The sequence below is a fragment of the Saccopteryx leptura genome, chromosome 1, assembly GCF_036850995.1.
Source record: "Saccopteryx leptura isolate mSacLep1 chromosome 1, mSacLep1_pri_phased_curated, whole genome shotgun sequence".
NCBI classification, from domain to species: Eukaryota; Metazoa; Chordata; class Mammalia; order Chiroptera; family Emballonuridae; genus Saccopteryx; species Saccopteryx leptura.
This window is the reverse complement of record NC_089503.1, coordinates 87,348,630-87,364,452: the sequence shown is the minus strand read 5'-3', so window position 1 is coordinate 87,364,452 and position 15,823 is coordinate 87,348,630. Positions and strand designations below refer to the sequence as shown.

At 37.9% G+C, this 15,823-nt stretch overlaps 1 protein-coding gene across 2 annotated transcripts in view; it reads right to left on the bottom strand.

Annotated features, from left to right (window-relative positions):
* Nucleotides 1-15,823, bottom strand: part of CFAP300 (cilia and flagella associated protein 300) — a 33,588-nt gene that overhangs the window by 15,449 nt on the left and 2,316 nt on the right. For both annotated transcript variants that reach the window (XM_066371440.1, XM_066371448.1), the window contains one exon: nucleotides 4,384-4,456. In XM_066371440.1, coding sequence (XP_066227537.1) covers nucleotides 4,384-4,456 — 73 coding nt within the window. The remainder of the gene's footprint in view (nucleotides 1-4,383; nucleotides 4,457-15,823) is intronic.

Sequence of the window (15,823 nt, the reverse complement as noted above, 5' to 3'; positions counted from 1 at the left end):
CTGTGCTTCTCTTCTCCAGGCTCAGTGTTGTTCAAACTGAGGAGGTGGCCCCAATAATTTCTGAATTGCATTCTCAGTTCTCTTTTCTTGAAAAATAGAGCATGTTTGCAGCCGCATGGTTCTAAGGTATGGTCCTCTAGGATTTAAGATGTTTGACAGACTTTATTTCATCTCATTTTTTTCTGCTCCTTTTAGTTCCAACTGCAGTGTCTTTGAAGGTACAATCCCCATCTCTATTCCTGGCTTCTGTTGAAATGGTTAAGTCCATAACTTGAATCCATGATTTCTTTATCAATTGGTAGCTCAGCCACACTCTTAGTGTTATCTTTAGAATGAGTTTTCTCATATTTTTACAATATGGATACGCTGAGAATTTTCCAATCTTCAATTTGTTTCCTTTTTGCTTAACAATTCCTTGTTCAATTTATCTTTTTCATATGTTATTATAAGCATTCTGGAGGAATTAAGCTGCTCCTTTGACATATTGCTTAGACGGCTCCTCAGTTAAATATCCAATTTTATCACTTTAAATTCTACCTTCCACAAAACACTACAACAGCTCTACCAACTTCTCTGCCATTTTAGGATAAGGATTGCCTTTCCACCCGTTTCCAATAAAATGTTCCTCATTTCCACAAGAAACCTCACTAGGATCAACCTTTAAATTCGTATTTCCAGCATTCACCTCAAAACTCGTCCAGCCTATACCCATTTCCATTACAGTTTCAAAGCTACTTGCACATTTTTAGGTATTTGTTATAGCAGCACTCCATTTCCAAAATTCGTAGTTAGATCCGGCTGTGTACAGCCAGTAGTCGCGGCCATCACAGCCACGCACGTGCAGGTTCTCATTGATTTCGGAGAAATGATAAAGAAACTGGAGCCAAAAACTGGTGGGCCATCCCTTTATTCTGGCCTTGCAACCGGGCAGCAAGTAAAAACAAACACATGGGGCACCAAAACCCACTCACACATTCTTGGGTTCCACAACCAGGAGAATCTTTTCTGGTTTTTCCTAGAATCAAAACCCCCTCACCAGTTTTCAGCTTCACTGTTTCTCTACCGTCTGTCTGAAGTCAATGAGAACCTGCACATGCGTGGCTGTGACGGCTGTGACTACTAGCCATACAAACTGCTATCACAAAATACCACAGGCTGGGTGGTATAAACAACAGACATTAATTTCTTACAGTTTTTGAGGCCCGGAAGCCCAAGATCAAGAAGCTGGCTGATTTGATTCCTGGTGAAGAGTTTTTTTTTGCTTTGCAGATAACTGTCTTCTATCTGTGTCCACACATTGCAGAGTGCTCTGCTATTTTCTCTTCTTCTTATAAGGACACTATTCCCATCATGAGGGTCCCCCAAGATCTCAAATAAACCTAATTATCTCCTAAAGGCCTTATTTCCAAATACCATCATATTGAAGGCTTCAATGTAAAAATTTTGGAGGGATACAATTTAGCCCATAGCACATGCTATCTATTATATAGGAATTTGACTGATTATGTCTGTAGCATTTATTAGCTATATAATGTATCACTATGATCATACAGAAAGTTAAAACTGTATTTCTCTCCCTTGATACTAGCATTACATACACTGGGTGTTTTATTTTTATTTTGTGTCTAAGTTGGTGCTTTTCTGGCAACCTCATTAATGTGGAAGTGGCAGAGGCAGGATGGTGCAGTGGTCAAGGTCTTAAATTCCAGAGTCTGGATCTGAATCTTAACTCTACCCAGCCAGCTGTGTAAAATTATGCAAATTACTTAGCTCATGCCTCTCACTCCTCATTTGTGAAATGGATCTATAATACCTCTCAGAGTTGTTTTGAGAATAATATATATAATGCTGTTAGCTAAGCACATAGAAAGCACCCATTATAGCATGTAAATTAAAAAATGGCAAGGTATGTAACAAAGGCAGCTGGCTGAGAGGATGAAGCAGCACTGACAACAGCAGCAGCAGCACAACTGGAAGTGGGGGAGGTTCCCTCTCACTCCCTTTAACATTGGTTCACTTGCTAGAAGAATGTTCTTTATCTCATTTTAAAAAGCTGTTTCTTCATTTATCAAGGCCCCCTGTAAGGCCAGTAGTTAAAGGTCGCTGTCACAGCCAGGCATATGCAGGTTCTCATTGAACTCGGACACACGGTAGAGAAACAGTGGAGCCGAAAACTGGTGGGCCATTCCTTTTATTCTATCCTCGCACCTGGCTGGTGAGAAAAAACACAAAGGGCTCTAAAACCCACTCACACATTCTCCGTTTCCACAACCAGGAGAATCTTTTCCGGGTTTTCCTAGAATCAAAGCCCCTGCCCCCCTCCACCAGCTCAGTACCCTCTGGTTCCCCATCTCCTTATCTCTGCACAAACTATCTTCTTCTTCAGCACCTGCCATCTTGGCTGCTTCTCTGCAAAAATGGCCTCCGGCCTCCTCCTTCTTCACAAACTTTTCTTAAAATTTTTTGGCGCAAAAAACCCTCCTCCAGCACACATTAGCATAACAAAGCCCCTTCCCAAGCAGGAAGGTAATTAGCCGTTTCACTTGGGCAGCGGCCATTTTTAACAATAAAAGTGAGCAGAATCAAATAACACAAATTTTACAAACTTATTTGCCCAACACCCCCAGAGTAAAATTAGAGAGATGATGACTATATTTCAGAGGAAGGAAAGTAAGTAGGGGGAGATAAAAACAAGCTAATTGAAGAATACTAGCAATCCACTGGAAATGTCTGCTTCTGAAATGAGTGCTATGAGAATCTTCTTCACTATTTTTCAAGGTATTTCTAATTGATTCTGTCAGCACATGGAGAGTTTTAGAATCTCTCTTTTGGCAATGCCTTTTTTTAAAAAATAGAAAAAAGTGTTTTTTGAAGTATGTACCAATACGAGGGAGGATTGAATACTTTTTTTAATGAACCTTATTTTTTGTAAATGAGTTGACTGGTTACTGCAAACATGCTTTATAAACACTGTGATACCTGGCTCTGATTATTTCCTTTTGAAGATTTTGAAGTGGTAAATATATTTGCTCACTCAGTTTAACTTTGTAAGTAGTCTGAAGATCATGCTGTACCAGCTTTTTACTCTATAAATTTTGCAGTACCCTTTAGCCAAAAGCAATAAAATCTGACCTAGTAAGTTTAACATCATGAACTGTTTGTAATCTTGTTTTTGACTAATACTAAGAAAAGTTATTTTTGTGCAAGGCTACTAGAATTCCATAAAATGCAATTCACCAAAACAACCCCATCCAATTTAAAACCAACTTGCTTTTTCTTGAGTACGAATTCACATTACCAGCCAGATTTCCCTTCTAAATGGAATGATGATTGTTAAGAGGCTTCAATCCAAAATTTAAAATATAGTGTTTATGTACAAATTGATGGTTGGCTATTGGGAGGGGGTTTAGGGGGTAGTAAAAAAGGTGAAGAGATTAAGAAGTACAAACTGCTAATTATAAAAACAGTCATGGGGATTTAAAGTAGTCAATAATACTGTCATAACTGTTCGGTGTCACATGGGTATTAGACATATCAAGGTGATCACTTCATAAGTTATATGAATGTCTAATCAGAGAGATTTACACCTGAAACTAAAATAATATTGTATGTCAACTGTAATTTAAAAAATAAAAATAAAATAGAAATTTAAAAAATATACATTATTCATGTTTTTGTTTTCAAAATTTCAAAAACTCTATTAATACGCTGATTTATCCCTTGACCTGAGAGTCATTTAGAAATCTGAGTGTTTCTAAGTGTTTGTGTAATTTTCTTTAAAGATTTCTAGCTGTGTTTCAATGTGCCATAAAAACATTAGCCATAGAAAGTTCTCCTTTTGAGAATTTAAGACACCTCCAAAATTTAATATATTACTGTTTCTAAATTAAATTCACTGTGGTTACAGGTATTACTGTTTTTTAAAGAATGTTCCATAGTGGCTGTTCCTATCAGACATCCACTCCTCTGCCCCAAGCATCCTCAAATCAGGGGACTTTTTCTTACCAGACCCCTGCCCTTTGTGGAGCACTGGCCACTTCCCTCCTTTTGCTCCCTCTGCTATGGTAGCACCTGTGATACATTACTACACAGATTTTTTTGCATAATGAGTTCTCTGAGTACAGGTCTTCTCTTATTCACCCTAATGTCCTCTGTATCTGGCACAAAAGAAATACTAAATTAATGAAAAAAGAAAAACTGCTCTCATGTGCTAAGCCAGGAGAACAGTGCAGGGCAGGCCTGGCACAGCTGGTTATACTCGACCTTGATGTTACCAAACAAATGACTATTCACAATTAGTATTTTAATAAATATTCCTCAGGAAAAAAATTTGTTATAATAATAAAATACTCATCTGAAAAAATAAAAATAAATTTTATTTACCTAACGTAATCCACTGTCCAGAATCTGAAAGCATCTTCAAATTGGGAATAACATTTGGGTCTTTGAAAAAAGCCTAAAATACAAATTTGAGGAAAATAAGTTAGATGCTTTATTATAAATAATAATAAAAATTAACTTCTAAAATAACTATAGTAAAATCTCATTTAATGTAATTGGGGAAAAACAACTTTAAATTGGCAAAGTAAGTAATAAGTGCTTTATAAAGAAATGTTTTATTACCTTCAAGTTGTAACAGTCTGAACAACACTGTATGTCAAAGTATAGATATCTTTGACACTTAAAAAATGATTTACAGTAAAAAGGAGGTTATATAATGTTTGAAATTTTTTGTTTTCCTTCAGTCTTGTTTTCCCAATTAATTGTCTTGATAATTACCACCACCAATCACCAACTACATCTAAATTTAAAAGTGACTATCAATTTAATGCTATCCAGGGAGACCATAGATAAGCCATAGATTTAACTTTGTAAAAATGAAAATTTTCTATATGGCAAAAGAAAATAAAGTAGGCAAGAGTTTTAGTTTCAAGCACCAGAAGCTGACTCTGGCTGAAAAGATCAGAAGAGACACTTAATAAAGTATCTCAGGCAGTCCACATACTTTTCAGGAGGTGGAGAGAATCAGCTAAAGGCTGTGCCCTGAGAACAATCCAAAATCATATACAGAATTGCCAAGATGAAGAAACAGTCATCCTTCCTGCAGCCCCACCAAGCACTAAAGGAAGGTATCACCATGTGTTCTCCTCACTAAGGCCACTGCCGGGCCAGGACTGCCCTGCCTGGAAACTTGATGCCTCTGCCATTACTTCTGCTGTAAAATGGATTCTCTGTGCATTGCTTCCCTTCAGTTGCTCAAATCTCAGGCCTGCACTGATAAGGCTGATGGGCAAACCTGAACCCCAGGATTATGCTCTGAGTTCAAAGGAGGCAACAAATATTTTGGGTTCTTCTTTGGACTTCCTAAAAATAAAATTACCCCCAAATCACATATATGTTTAAAAGGTACTGAGCATTCCTGACCAGGCAATGGCACTGTGGATAGAGTATTGACCTGAGGTGCTGAGGACCCATGTTTGAAACCCTGAGGTCACTGGCTTGACTGTGGGCTCACCAGCTTGAGCAGGGGTTGCTGGCTTGAGTGTGGGTCATAAACATGACCCCATAATCACTAGCTTGAGTCCAAAGGTTGCTGGATTGAAGCCCAAGGCCATTGGCTTGAACCCAAGGTTGCTGGCTTGAGCAAGGGATCACTGGTTCAGCTGGAGCCCCCTGGTCAAAGCATGTATGAGAAAGTAATCAAATCAATGAACAACTAAAGTACAGCAATGGGTTGATGCTTCTCATCTCTCTCCCTTCCTGTCTGTTTATCCCTCTCTCCATCTCTCTCTAAAAAGAAGAAAGAAAAAAAAGGTGCTAGTCAGTAAAAATTGATGTTGATGATGAGCAATAAAAGAAAAGCAACAGATTTTGCAACAAACGTTTGCAACAAATATGATTTTTTAAAAAAATGGGCTGACATCCCTGATGACTAAGATTTTAAAAAGCCTTTTTTAAACAAGACCAAAGGATATAAAAATCATATAAAAATACAAATAGCCAAAAAACTTATGAAAATATACTCACCAAGAGCAGTGAGCAAAATGAAAATAAAAGCCAGAAGATATCACTTTTACCCATTACATTGGCAAGATTTAAAGACTGGTGACTTTGGCGAAAGTACCAGGAAATATGCACTCTCACACACTGCTGATGGAAGTATGAATTTTTACAACCTTTTGGGAAGTAAATGGATATTAATCAGAACATGAATATCTTATGATCCAACAAATCCCATTTTTGGTTTTATGTCCTGCAGAAACAAAATCACCAATAATATTGAATAGATTAAGATTTATGTATAAGAAAATTTTTATAGTATTATTTGCATTGTCAAAACTTGGAAACAGATTCAATGTCTATGAATAGAAGAAAGGTGAACAAAATATAGTACATTTACACTAGATAGTATGCAGTTAATGAATAGAATAGATTGCAAGCTCCACAGTAGTAGAAGTCTTGTTTTTCTTACTGCTACATTCCCAGGTCATAGAATAAGGCCTGGTACCTAGCAGTTACTCAATAAACATCTACTGTATTGACTGAAGGAAAACCATAGCATTTTGAGTAGAAAAAGAGTAGTTTAAGAGTAATATGTATGGAACCCTAAACCTAACCCTTCTCCTAACCCTAACCCCTCTCTTAACATTAACTCTAATCCTAACCTTAAGAAAAAGTAATGTGTATGATTAAAAAAACGAACAAACAAGATATAGCCTCTATTTATATAATCATAAAGAAAAGCATGGAGGAATACATACCAAAACTTAACAGTAGTTACCTCAGAAGTGGTGGTCGTAGTGTTGTGGTAAGAGGGTGGGTGGAAAAGGTAGGGGATAGAATTAGATTGGGATAAAGATTATTGACTATGAGTTTTTCTTTGTGCTTACATTGTTGCAATAAATATCTCTTATTATGACATTCACTTCAAGCTTTCATCACTTTCTAAATAGCTTTTTTTTTCTTTAAGGAGAGATAGAGACAGAAAGGGAGAGAGATGAAAATCATCAACTTGTAGTTGCTTCACTTTGGTTGTTTATTGATTGTTTCCCATATGTGTCTTGACTGGGGGGGGGGGGGCTCCAGCTGAGCCAGTGATCTCTTGTGCAAGCCAGTGATCTCTTGTGCAAGCCAGTGACTTGGGCTCAAGCCAGCAGCCATGAAATCATATTGATGATCCCACACTCAAGCCAGCAACCCTGTGCTCAATCAAGCTGTTGAGCCTGCGCTCAAGCTGGATGAGCCTAAGATCAAGTCAGTGACCTCGGGGTTTCAAACCTGGGACCTTAGCATTCCAGGCTGATGCTCTTATCCACTGTGCTACCACCAGTCAGGCCTAAATATACTGCTCACAAGATTTAGGGGATATTTCAAAATGAATATGAAGCAATATAGAAAAGAAGCATTTAATTTTTTTTATTAAATGAGAACATCAGAAATGACAAAAAGTTGTTCAATTATGCAAATGAGATGCAAAATCAACTTTTATTTCATTGATGAAAATGCACTATACAGAAGGCTGAAAGTAACTGGAGTCTGCACATTCCCTGATCCCCTAATTTTTGTCAGCAATGTAGCTTCTTGAAAGAGGAATCTATCTGTTTTACTTAGTTTCACTTCTCTGTTATTATTCTGTATCTAGCTCCTGCTCGCATTACTCAACTAAAAGTACACAACTTAATTCCAAAATCAAATGGGTGCAGTACCTGACCTCATGGAGTTTACAGACTAAAGGTGGAGATATTAACTAACGTGCCTGAGTATTATGAAGAAGTGCAGGCTGCTACAGAAGTACGTAACACATTGCAGACAGATCATGGGAGTTCTCCTGTTTTCTGTTCTAAGGCTTGTTTTACAAAGTATCATACTTTAAAAAGATATTAGCTTGTAAGAACATGTAACAAATAACTGCAAAATGCAATGGGTATTTAATTTTAAAGTGTGCCTTTAACATTTATGTAAAACGTTTTTTGTACTCATTCAATAGAAACTTATCTGGCCACTGGGTAAAGCTAGCAATAAAACTACTGGTCTACAATGTGATAGTAGGTGGACCTAATCTAATGACGTTGGGAAGAAAGGTTAATGCAGAAAGAACATTTAGGTTTATATCAGAAAGGTGAGTAGCAGTTAGCTTAGCAAAGAAGCATACTGGTAAATGTTTAATAACGAAAACACCTCCCTCCCAAAAAGCCCTGATTTGTAGCATCTGCTGATTTCCATGGTGGACTCTAAATTGCCAACAGTTCAGCAATCAGCAAACAAAGATACCTGAAAATTTAGTAGTCAAGCTGTTCTGATCTTGCTCTAGCATGACACAGGAAAGATTATATATACGTTTTAAGGTAGAGAAAATGGCAAGTTTAAGGTCTGTAATGTGAGAAAGAAGGGGGGAGCCCATTCAAGGAAAGTAAAGAGATTCAAGAGGTTAGGGAGTTAAAGTAGATCTTGTAGGTCAAGTCAAAAACAATTTATTTTTTTTATTTTTAAGATTTGACTTTTAGAGAAGAAAGAGAAAGAGAAAGGGGGGAAGAGCGGGAAGCATCAACCTGTAGTAGTTGCTTCTTGTATGTGCCTTAACTGGGCAAACCTGGTGTTTCGAACTGGTGACCTCAGCCTTCCCGGTGAAAGCCCTATCCACTGTTAATTGAATTAATTGAAGGGCTATAGAGACTGGTTAGGAGGGATGGTGCTGTTGTAATCCAGGAAAATCTGATATTCACACCAGTCAAACCCATAGCAAATAAGGAAGTATGGAAGTAGAAGGAGTCAATGAATATATAGGAAGCAGAGACAAAGGAAGTCAGAGTCAAAGATAACACCTGGAAATTTTGCATGCATAAAACAGGCAGAATGAATGTCATTTAATGAGAAAGGGAACAGGGAAGAGGACCAGGTGTGTGGGGTGAAGATTAATACATTCAACCAGTATTTGTGAATGTCTACATTATGCCAGGCAAAACAAAGTCCCTGTTCCACTGGAGTTTACATTTAGTGGTGGAGAATAAAGATAAACATGTTACAAGTATCATACATGCCCAAGTATAAAAAGTAATTTTCCCCTAAAATTATTCCTCACAAAAAAAGGAAGTTGCCTTGAAACTTTACAAAGTCTTTCAAAATAAAGTCTTTGTGCAACTATTTAATTTATATAACATACATGTTTGAAAGGTAACAAGCTAGAATTAACTTCAATCAACACTGGTTTTGAATGCTTTTTTGAGGTCTTCTGAAGAAATCAGTAGGAGGAATTTTTCCTGGGAGGTATCAACTTACAAATACATTTAAGTATCGTAAATGGAAGTAGGCTAAGCGGCCTGCAGTTAAATGACCTGGAGCTAGTGGAAGTAAGTCTTCATAAAAGTCCCTCAAATAAATCAATATAATAGTTATGTTATTGGGATTAAAATTATACATCTAAAGAAAAAAAACAAAAACAAACATAACAAACCCTACCTTAATGTATGCAATTACTTTTTTGGGTTAGAGAATTTCTAGTGAGGTTTTAGATGGGAATTTCTGTTATTTCAAATAACTTTAGGAAAACTGATATGCTTTGGAAAAATACTGGATGATTCATAAACTTATTACAGTGATAAGAAATACTGATGATAAAATGCATGTGAAGATTTGAATTAACTTGTTTCATAAAATGTGTTTAAAAAGTATTTCTAAATTAATGTTTTCTATGTAATTGTAATGTCTACTATATACTACATATATGAAATAAAAGTAGATATTTGACTATATTATCTGTATGATACATTGCTTGTTTCTGATCCAATATCAATTCTCTCCTCTTCCTTAAGGAATCCCAATTCTATTTGGCACAGCCATGTGCTTAGCTAAAACTCTGCACTTTCTAGTCTCTGTGGGATGTGGCCATAGGATGTATGTAGAGTTTGGTCATGAAATATAAGAAGTGTTGTGCAGACCTTCAGGAGAGCTCTGTCAATTAAGGCTCTTCCTTGCAGTTTAGGTTGGAAGACTCCCCTCACTAACCTAGTCCCAGAGCTCTGTCAATTAAGGCTCTTCCTTGCAGTTTAGGTTGGAAGACTCCCCTCACTAACCTAGTCCCATGGTGATGGTGCCATCACTGTATACTGAGCCCAATGCTTTCTTGAGACTCAAAGTGAGATCTTCTATCCAATTACCAAGAATATTGCCACTTGGCTACACGTCATATTCAGCATGCCTAAACTGAACTTATTTTGTTTGCATTTTCTATGCATTTAATGGTATCATTTGCTACTCGCCAATCAAATAAAAAAACTTAGTCATCCTACATGTCCACCTCTGCCTTACTCTCAGTATTTTATCGGTCCTTTTGTATTGCCTTTTTCATAAACACCTCTCCATGCCATTCCAGTGCTATTGTCTTTAAAAAAAATATTATTAACTTGGTGCTACTGTCTTGAGAATATCACCATATACTGTTTGAAAGACAACAGTTTCCAATTTGGTCTCACTGCTTCCAGACTAGTCCTACCTTGCAATCCTCCACAGCTCTGCCTTACTGATCTTTTTTTTACATTTACTGACAGTATTTTACATTTTACTGTCTTGTTGAAAACCTTTCAGATACTCCTCATTAGCTAGATAAAGCTCAAACTCCTTTGCATGGCTCAAAGGGTCTTCTAAAATATTGTTTCACCCATCTGTCTAACATTGTCCCCCTACTTTGTCAACCTGACAAACTTCTTCACATCTTCCAAGTGACTTGTCTTTTGTAAACCCTCCTCTGACCACCTCAGTTAAAAGCAATCACTTTCTCTTTTGTGCCACCACAGTACCTTGGGCATATAATATGCCTGATGTCATTGCTCACTCTGCAATGCAATTTTTCCTCTCTTTAATTGTCTTGTTCATCTGTACAGACCTAGGAACTAAAGAAATGTTTGCTAGATGAATGTTTTCTTCCTTCTCTCCATCCATTTACTACCTCACCAATGAACTTTGGAACATAATTGTTTTTAAATAGAAAGGAAAAATCCAACATCTGGAATTCTAGTTTAAGCAATACCCTTTGTTCAGTTATAAAGTTTTACTGATTTTAGAGAGAGAGGAGAGAAAGGGGTGGTGGTGCGTGAAGTATCAACTCAGTTGCTTCATTCTAGTTGTTCATTGACTGGTTGTTGTATATGCTTGACCAGGCAAGCCCAGAGTTTCGAACCAGGGACCTCAGCACTTGAGGTTGATGCTTTATCCACTACGCCACCACAGGCAAGGCCAGTTATAAAGTTTTGTAGTAGAAATAACATGGATATTTAAGTCAGAAGGCCTGGATTCACCATTTGCTGAGCATTTCTGCACAAATTATTTACCCATTCTAAGCTTTAGTTTTCTCAGGTACAAAGTGGGGATTGAAATACCAAACTTAACAGATTGTTATAAAGATTAGTGATACATGTATAAAAAGTGCTGAAATGAATCTGGCAAATAGGAGTCAATATTGTTATAGGTAAAGCACTTTGTAATTTAGTATACAAATCTTAACAATATGAGCCAGATACTTGTGTGATATATATATTTAATCTTCATAACAATTCTCCAGATATTCAGCATTATTTTCATATTCAAAAATATTTATGGGGCTTCTGGTCAAGATGGCAGCGTAGGTAAATGTTGTACTCATGTATTTTCACAACATCAAAATTACAACTAAACTACAGAACCACCATTATTCAGAAATGCCTGGAACCTAGCAGAAAAGATATAAACAACTAAGGATATAAAGAAGAAACTCCATGAGACAGGGAATCAAAAGTGGGGTAGATGAAGCAAAGGATCAAATCCGAGATTTGGAAGAAATGGAAGCAGAACACACCCAACCAGGAGAAAAAAAAAAAAAGTTCAAAAAAAATGAGGACAGCATAAGGAGCCTCTGGGACAACTTCAAGAGTACCAAGAGTACCGACATTCATATCATGGGTGTGCCAGAAGAGAAAAAGCAAGAAATTGAAAACCTACATTAAAAAATGACAGAATTCCCGGCCAGGGCACACAGGAGAAGCGCCCATTTGCTTCTCCACCCCTCTGCCGCGCTTTCCTCTCTGTCTCTCTCTTCCTCTCCTGCAGCCAAGGCTCCATTGGAGCAAAGATGGCCCGGGTGCTGGGGATGGCTCTGTGGCCTCTGCCTCAGGCGCTAGAGTGGCTCTGGTCGCAACATGGCAATGCCCAGGATGGGCAGAGCATCGCCCCCTGGTGGGCAGAGCATTGCCCCATGGTGGGCGTGCCGGGTGGATCCCGGTCGGGCGCATGTGGGAGTCTGTCTGACTGTCTCTCTCTGTTTCCAGCTTCAGAAAAATGAAAAAAAAATGGAAAAAAATAAAAATAAAAAATGACAGAAAATTTCCCTTACCTGGTAAAGGAAAAAGATACACAAGCCCAGGAAGCACAGAGTCCCAAACAAGATGAACCCAAAAAGGCCCACACAAAGACACATCATAATTAATATGCCAAAGGTTAAAGACAGAGAATCTTAAAAGTGGCAAGAGAAAAGCAGTTAGTTTCCTACAAGGAAGCTCCCATAAGATTGTTAGCTGATTTCTCAACAAAAACTTTCCAGGTCAGAGGGACTGGCAAGAAATTTTCAGTGATGAAAAGCAAGGATCTGCAACCAGGATTATTCTCTCCAGCAAAGCTATCATTTAGAATCAAAGAGCTTTCCCAACAAGAAAAAGCTAAAGTAGTTCATCACCACCAAACCAGTATACATAAAATGTTAAAGGGTCATCTTTAAGAAGAAGAAAAATAATGATAAAAAATATGGATAATAAAATGGTGACAAATACATACCTACCAACAACTAAATCTAAAAATCAACATAAACAAGCAGAACAGAAACAGACTCATAAATACAGAGAACATTTTGATAGTTGCTATGGGGGAGGGGGGTTAGATGGATGAAAAAGGTGAAGGGATACAGAAGTAAAAATTGGTAGTTCTAGAATAGTCATGGGGATAAAAAAGTACAGCACAGAAAATACAGTTAATAATATTGTAATAACTATGTATGGGGACAGATAGGTACCTGATATACTGGGATGATCACCTAGTAAGTTATATAATGTCTAATCACTGGGTTGTACTAGTGAAACTAATATAATACTATGAACTGTAATTGAAAAGTAAAAAGTCAAAAATAATAATAATCTGCCTAGAAAACAAGGATTCTGAATTTTATCACAATAATTTCCTGTGTTTCAAGATGTCTTTATCAGGTCTTTGATTATTTAAGAAAACAGGCTTTTCTAGTAAAAGAGCTAAGTATTTTTTACAACTATATAACTTTCTGTATTTGTGGTTTAAGTCTTTGACACTTTTTAAAATATATTTTTTAATTTTATTGATTTTTAGAGAGGGGAGAGGAGGGGGAAGGGGGTGGGGGGGAAGCAAGAAGCATCAACTCATAGTAGTTACTTCCTGTATGTGCCTTGGGCAAGCCCATGGTTTTGAACTGGCGACTTTAGCATTCCAGGTTTGAACTGGCGACTTTAGCATTCCAGGTTGATGCTTTATGCGCTGTGCCACCACAGGTCAAGTGTCACTTTGTTTAAATGGATAACTAAGTATTGTTTTACAGCAGGGGTCCCCAAACTTTTTACACAGGGGGCCAGTTCGTCCCTCAGACCGTTGGAGAGCCAGACTATAAAAAAAACTATGAACAGCCCTGGCCGGTTGGCTCAGCGGTAGAGCGTCGGCCTAGCGTGCGGAGGACCCGGGTTCGATTCCCGGCCAGGGCACACAGGAGAAGCGCCCATTTGCTTCTCCACCCCTCCGCCGCGCTTTCCTCTCTGTCTCTCTCTTCCCTGCCCGCAGCCAAGGCTCCATTGGAGCAAAGATGGCCCGGGCGCTGGGGATGGCTCTGTGGCCTCTGCCTCAGGCGCTAGAGTGGCTCTGGTCGCAATATGGCGACGCCCAGGATGGGCAGAGCGTCGCCCCTGGTGGGCGTGCCGGGTGGATCCCGGTCGGGCGCATGAGGGAGTCTGTCCGACTGTCTCTCCCCGTTTCCAGCTTCAGAAAAATGAAAAAAAAAACAAAAAAAAACAAAAACCTATGAACAAATCCCTATGCACACTGCACATATCTTATTTTAAAGTAAAAAAACAAAACGGGAACAAATACAATATTTAAAATAAAGAACAAGTAAATTTAAATCAACAAACTGACCAGCATTTCAATGGGAACTATGGGCCTGCTTTTGGCTAATGAGATCGTCAATGTCCGGTTCCATATTTATCACTGCTTGCCGTAACAAGTGATATGACGCGCTTCCGGAGCTGTGAAGCGTATGTCCCGCGTCACCTGAAGTAGTACTGTGAGTGACCCCTCGCTTTGCGGTCCAGCCACATACAGTACTCTCACTGACAACCAATGAAAGAGGTGCCCCTTCCGGAAGTGCGGTGGGGCCGGATAAATGGCCTCAGGGGGCCGCATGCGGCCTGTGGGCGGTAGTTTGGGGACCCCTGTTTTATAGTAATCTATGATCCTATTCAATCAAGTATTTTAAATCTTTTGATACTTTAAACAAACAGCAAAAATCAAATTCAAAATGTTTTCTTGACTTGGAATTCTTGGATCTTCCAAAGGGCCCCTGAAAAAAATTCTCAAAAGATCTGTTCTCCTTTGTTATGAGAGATATTACACTATTTAGGCTTATTTAATATACTAAATTATATGGGAAGCATTGTAAATAATGGTAATTTTTTAAGAGTATTTTTTTATGGAATTCCTGAACATTTGATATGTCTGGAATAATGCTATCTCATAATTTAAAAATGTCACTAAATCCTTTTTAATTGTATTATAATGAATTCTCACTGGGTCTTTAAAAAAAATAAAAAAGTACTTATGCGTCAAGCATGTGATCATTTTGCAGAAAAGTAAATAGAGGCTGAGGTTAACTTCCCCAATGTTATATAGCTTGTAAGTGGCACAGCTGAAATTTGGACAGCTAACTAGGGAACAAATTGAGAGGATCCAGGTTTTATAGGCCTTTAAGCTTATATAATTTTAGGGCCTCTATGAATACAAAAACATCTATTTTTTTTAAAAGTTTAAAAACATATGATCATGTGACCATATTGGTAGAGTCTGTCAGAGTTCCCTGGAAGGGGCCACTGAGGGGCCCTGATTCTTCCCTACAGATTTAAAAGTGAGCATAACTCTGCTGATACCTTGATTTTGACTTCTGGCTTCCAAAACTGAGAAAATACATTTCTGTTGTATTAAGTCACCTATTTGTGATATTTTGCTACAGTCCTGAGAAATTAATACACCCTCACAGTAAATATTTTGGTTTATTAATCTGGCTATTATTTTCTTCACTGCATTCATCACTGTATATGAGATGATCTGATTTTTTTATTGGCAATGTTGCCCCAGTCCTGTAAGATCCCTGAAAGCCAGGCTCCTGTCTGTCGTTTTCTGTCTTGTATCTTCAGCAGGACAGAATTTCTAGCACATGGTAGGCCCTCAGGAAGTGTTTGTGATGAGTGAATAAATCAATGCCTGAAGGATAAGAATGGCAAAGATAGTATCACAGAACCATAACAGTATTTAACATTTGACTGAGAAAAAACTCAGGAATTAAAATAATGTGACTGAATTTTAACGGACACACCAGAACTTGTACTTTCAAGTGAGTTTTTCCCTCTTCAAAGCACTCACTTCTAGCTAAACACTTATTTTTCCTTTTTTGGAATTTCTCATTTGGAACTGCTCTTAGAGTCTGTTCTCACTAAGGTAGATTTGATTTTGAGAAACAAGCAAAGGTAATCTGAGGCTAAGCCTAGTTTTAAACCTGATACTACTACTCAGA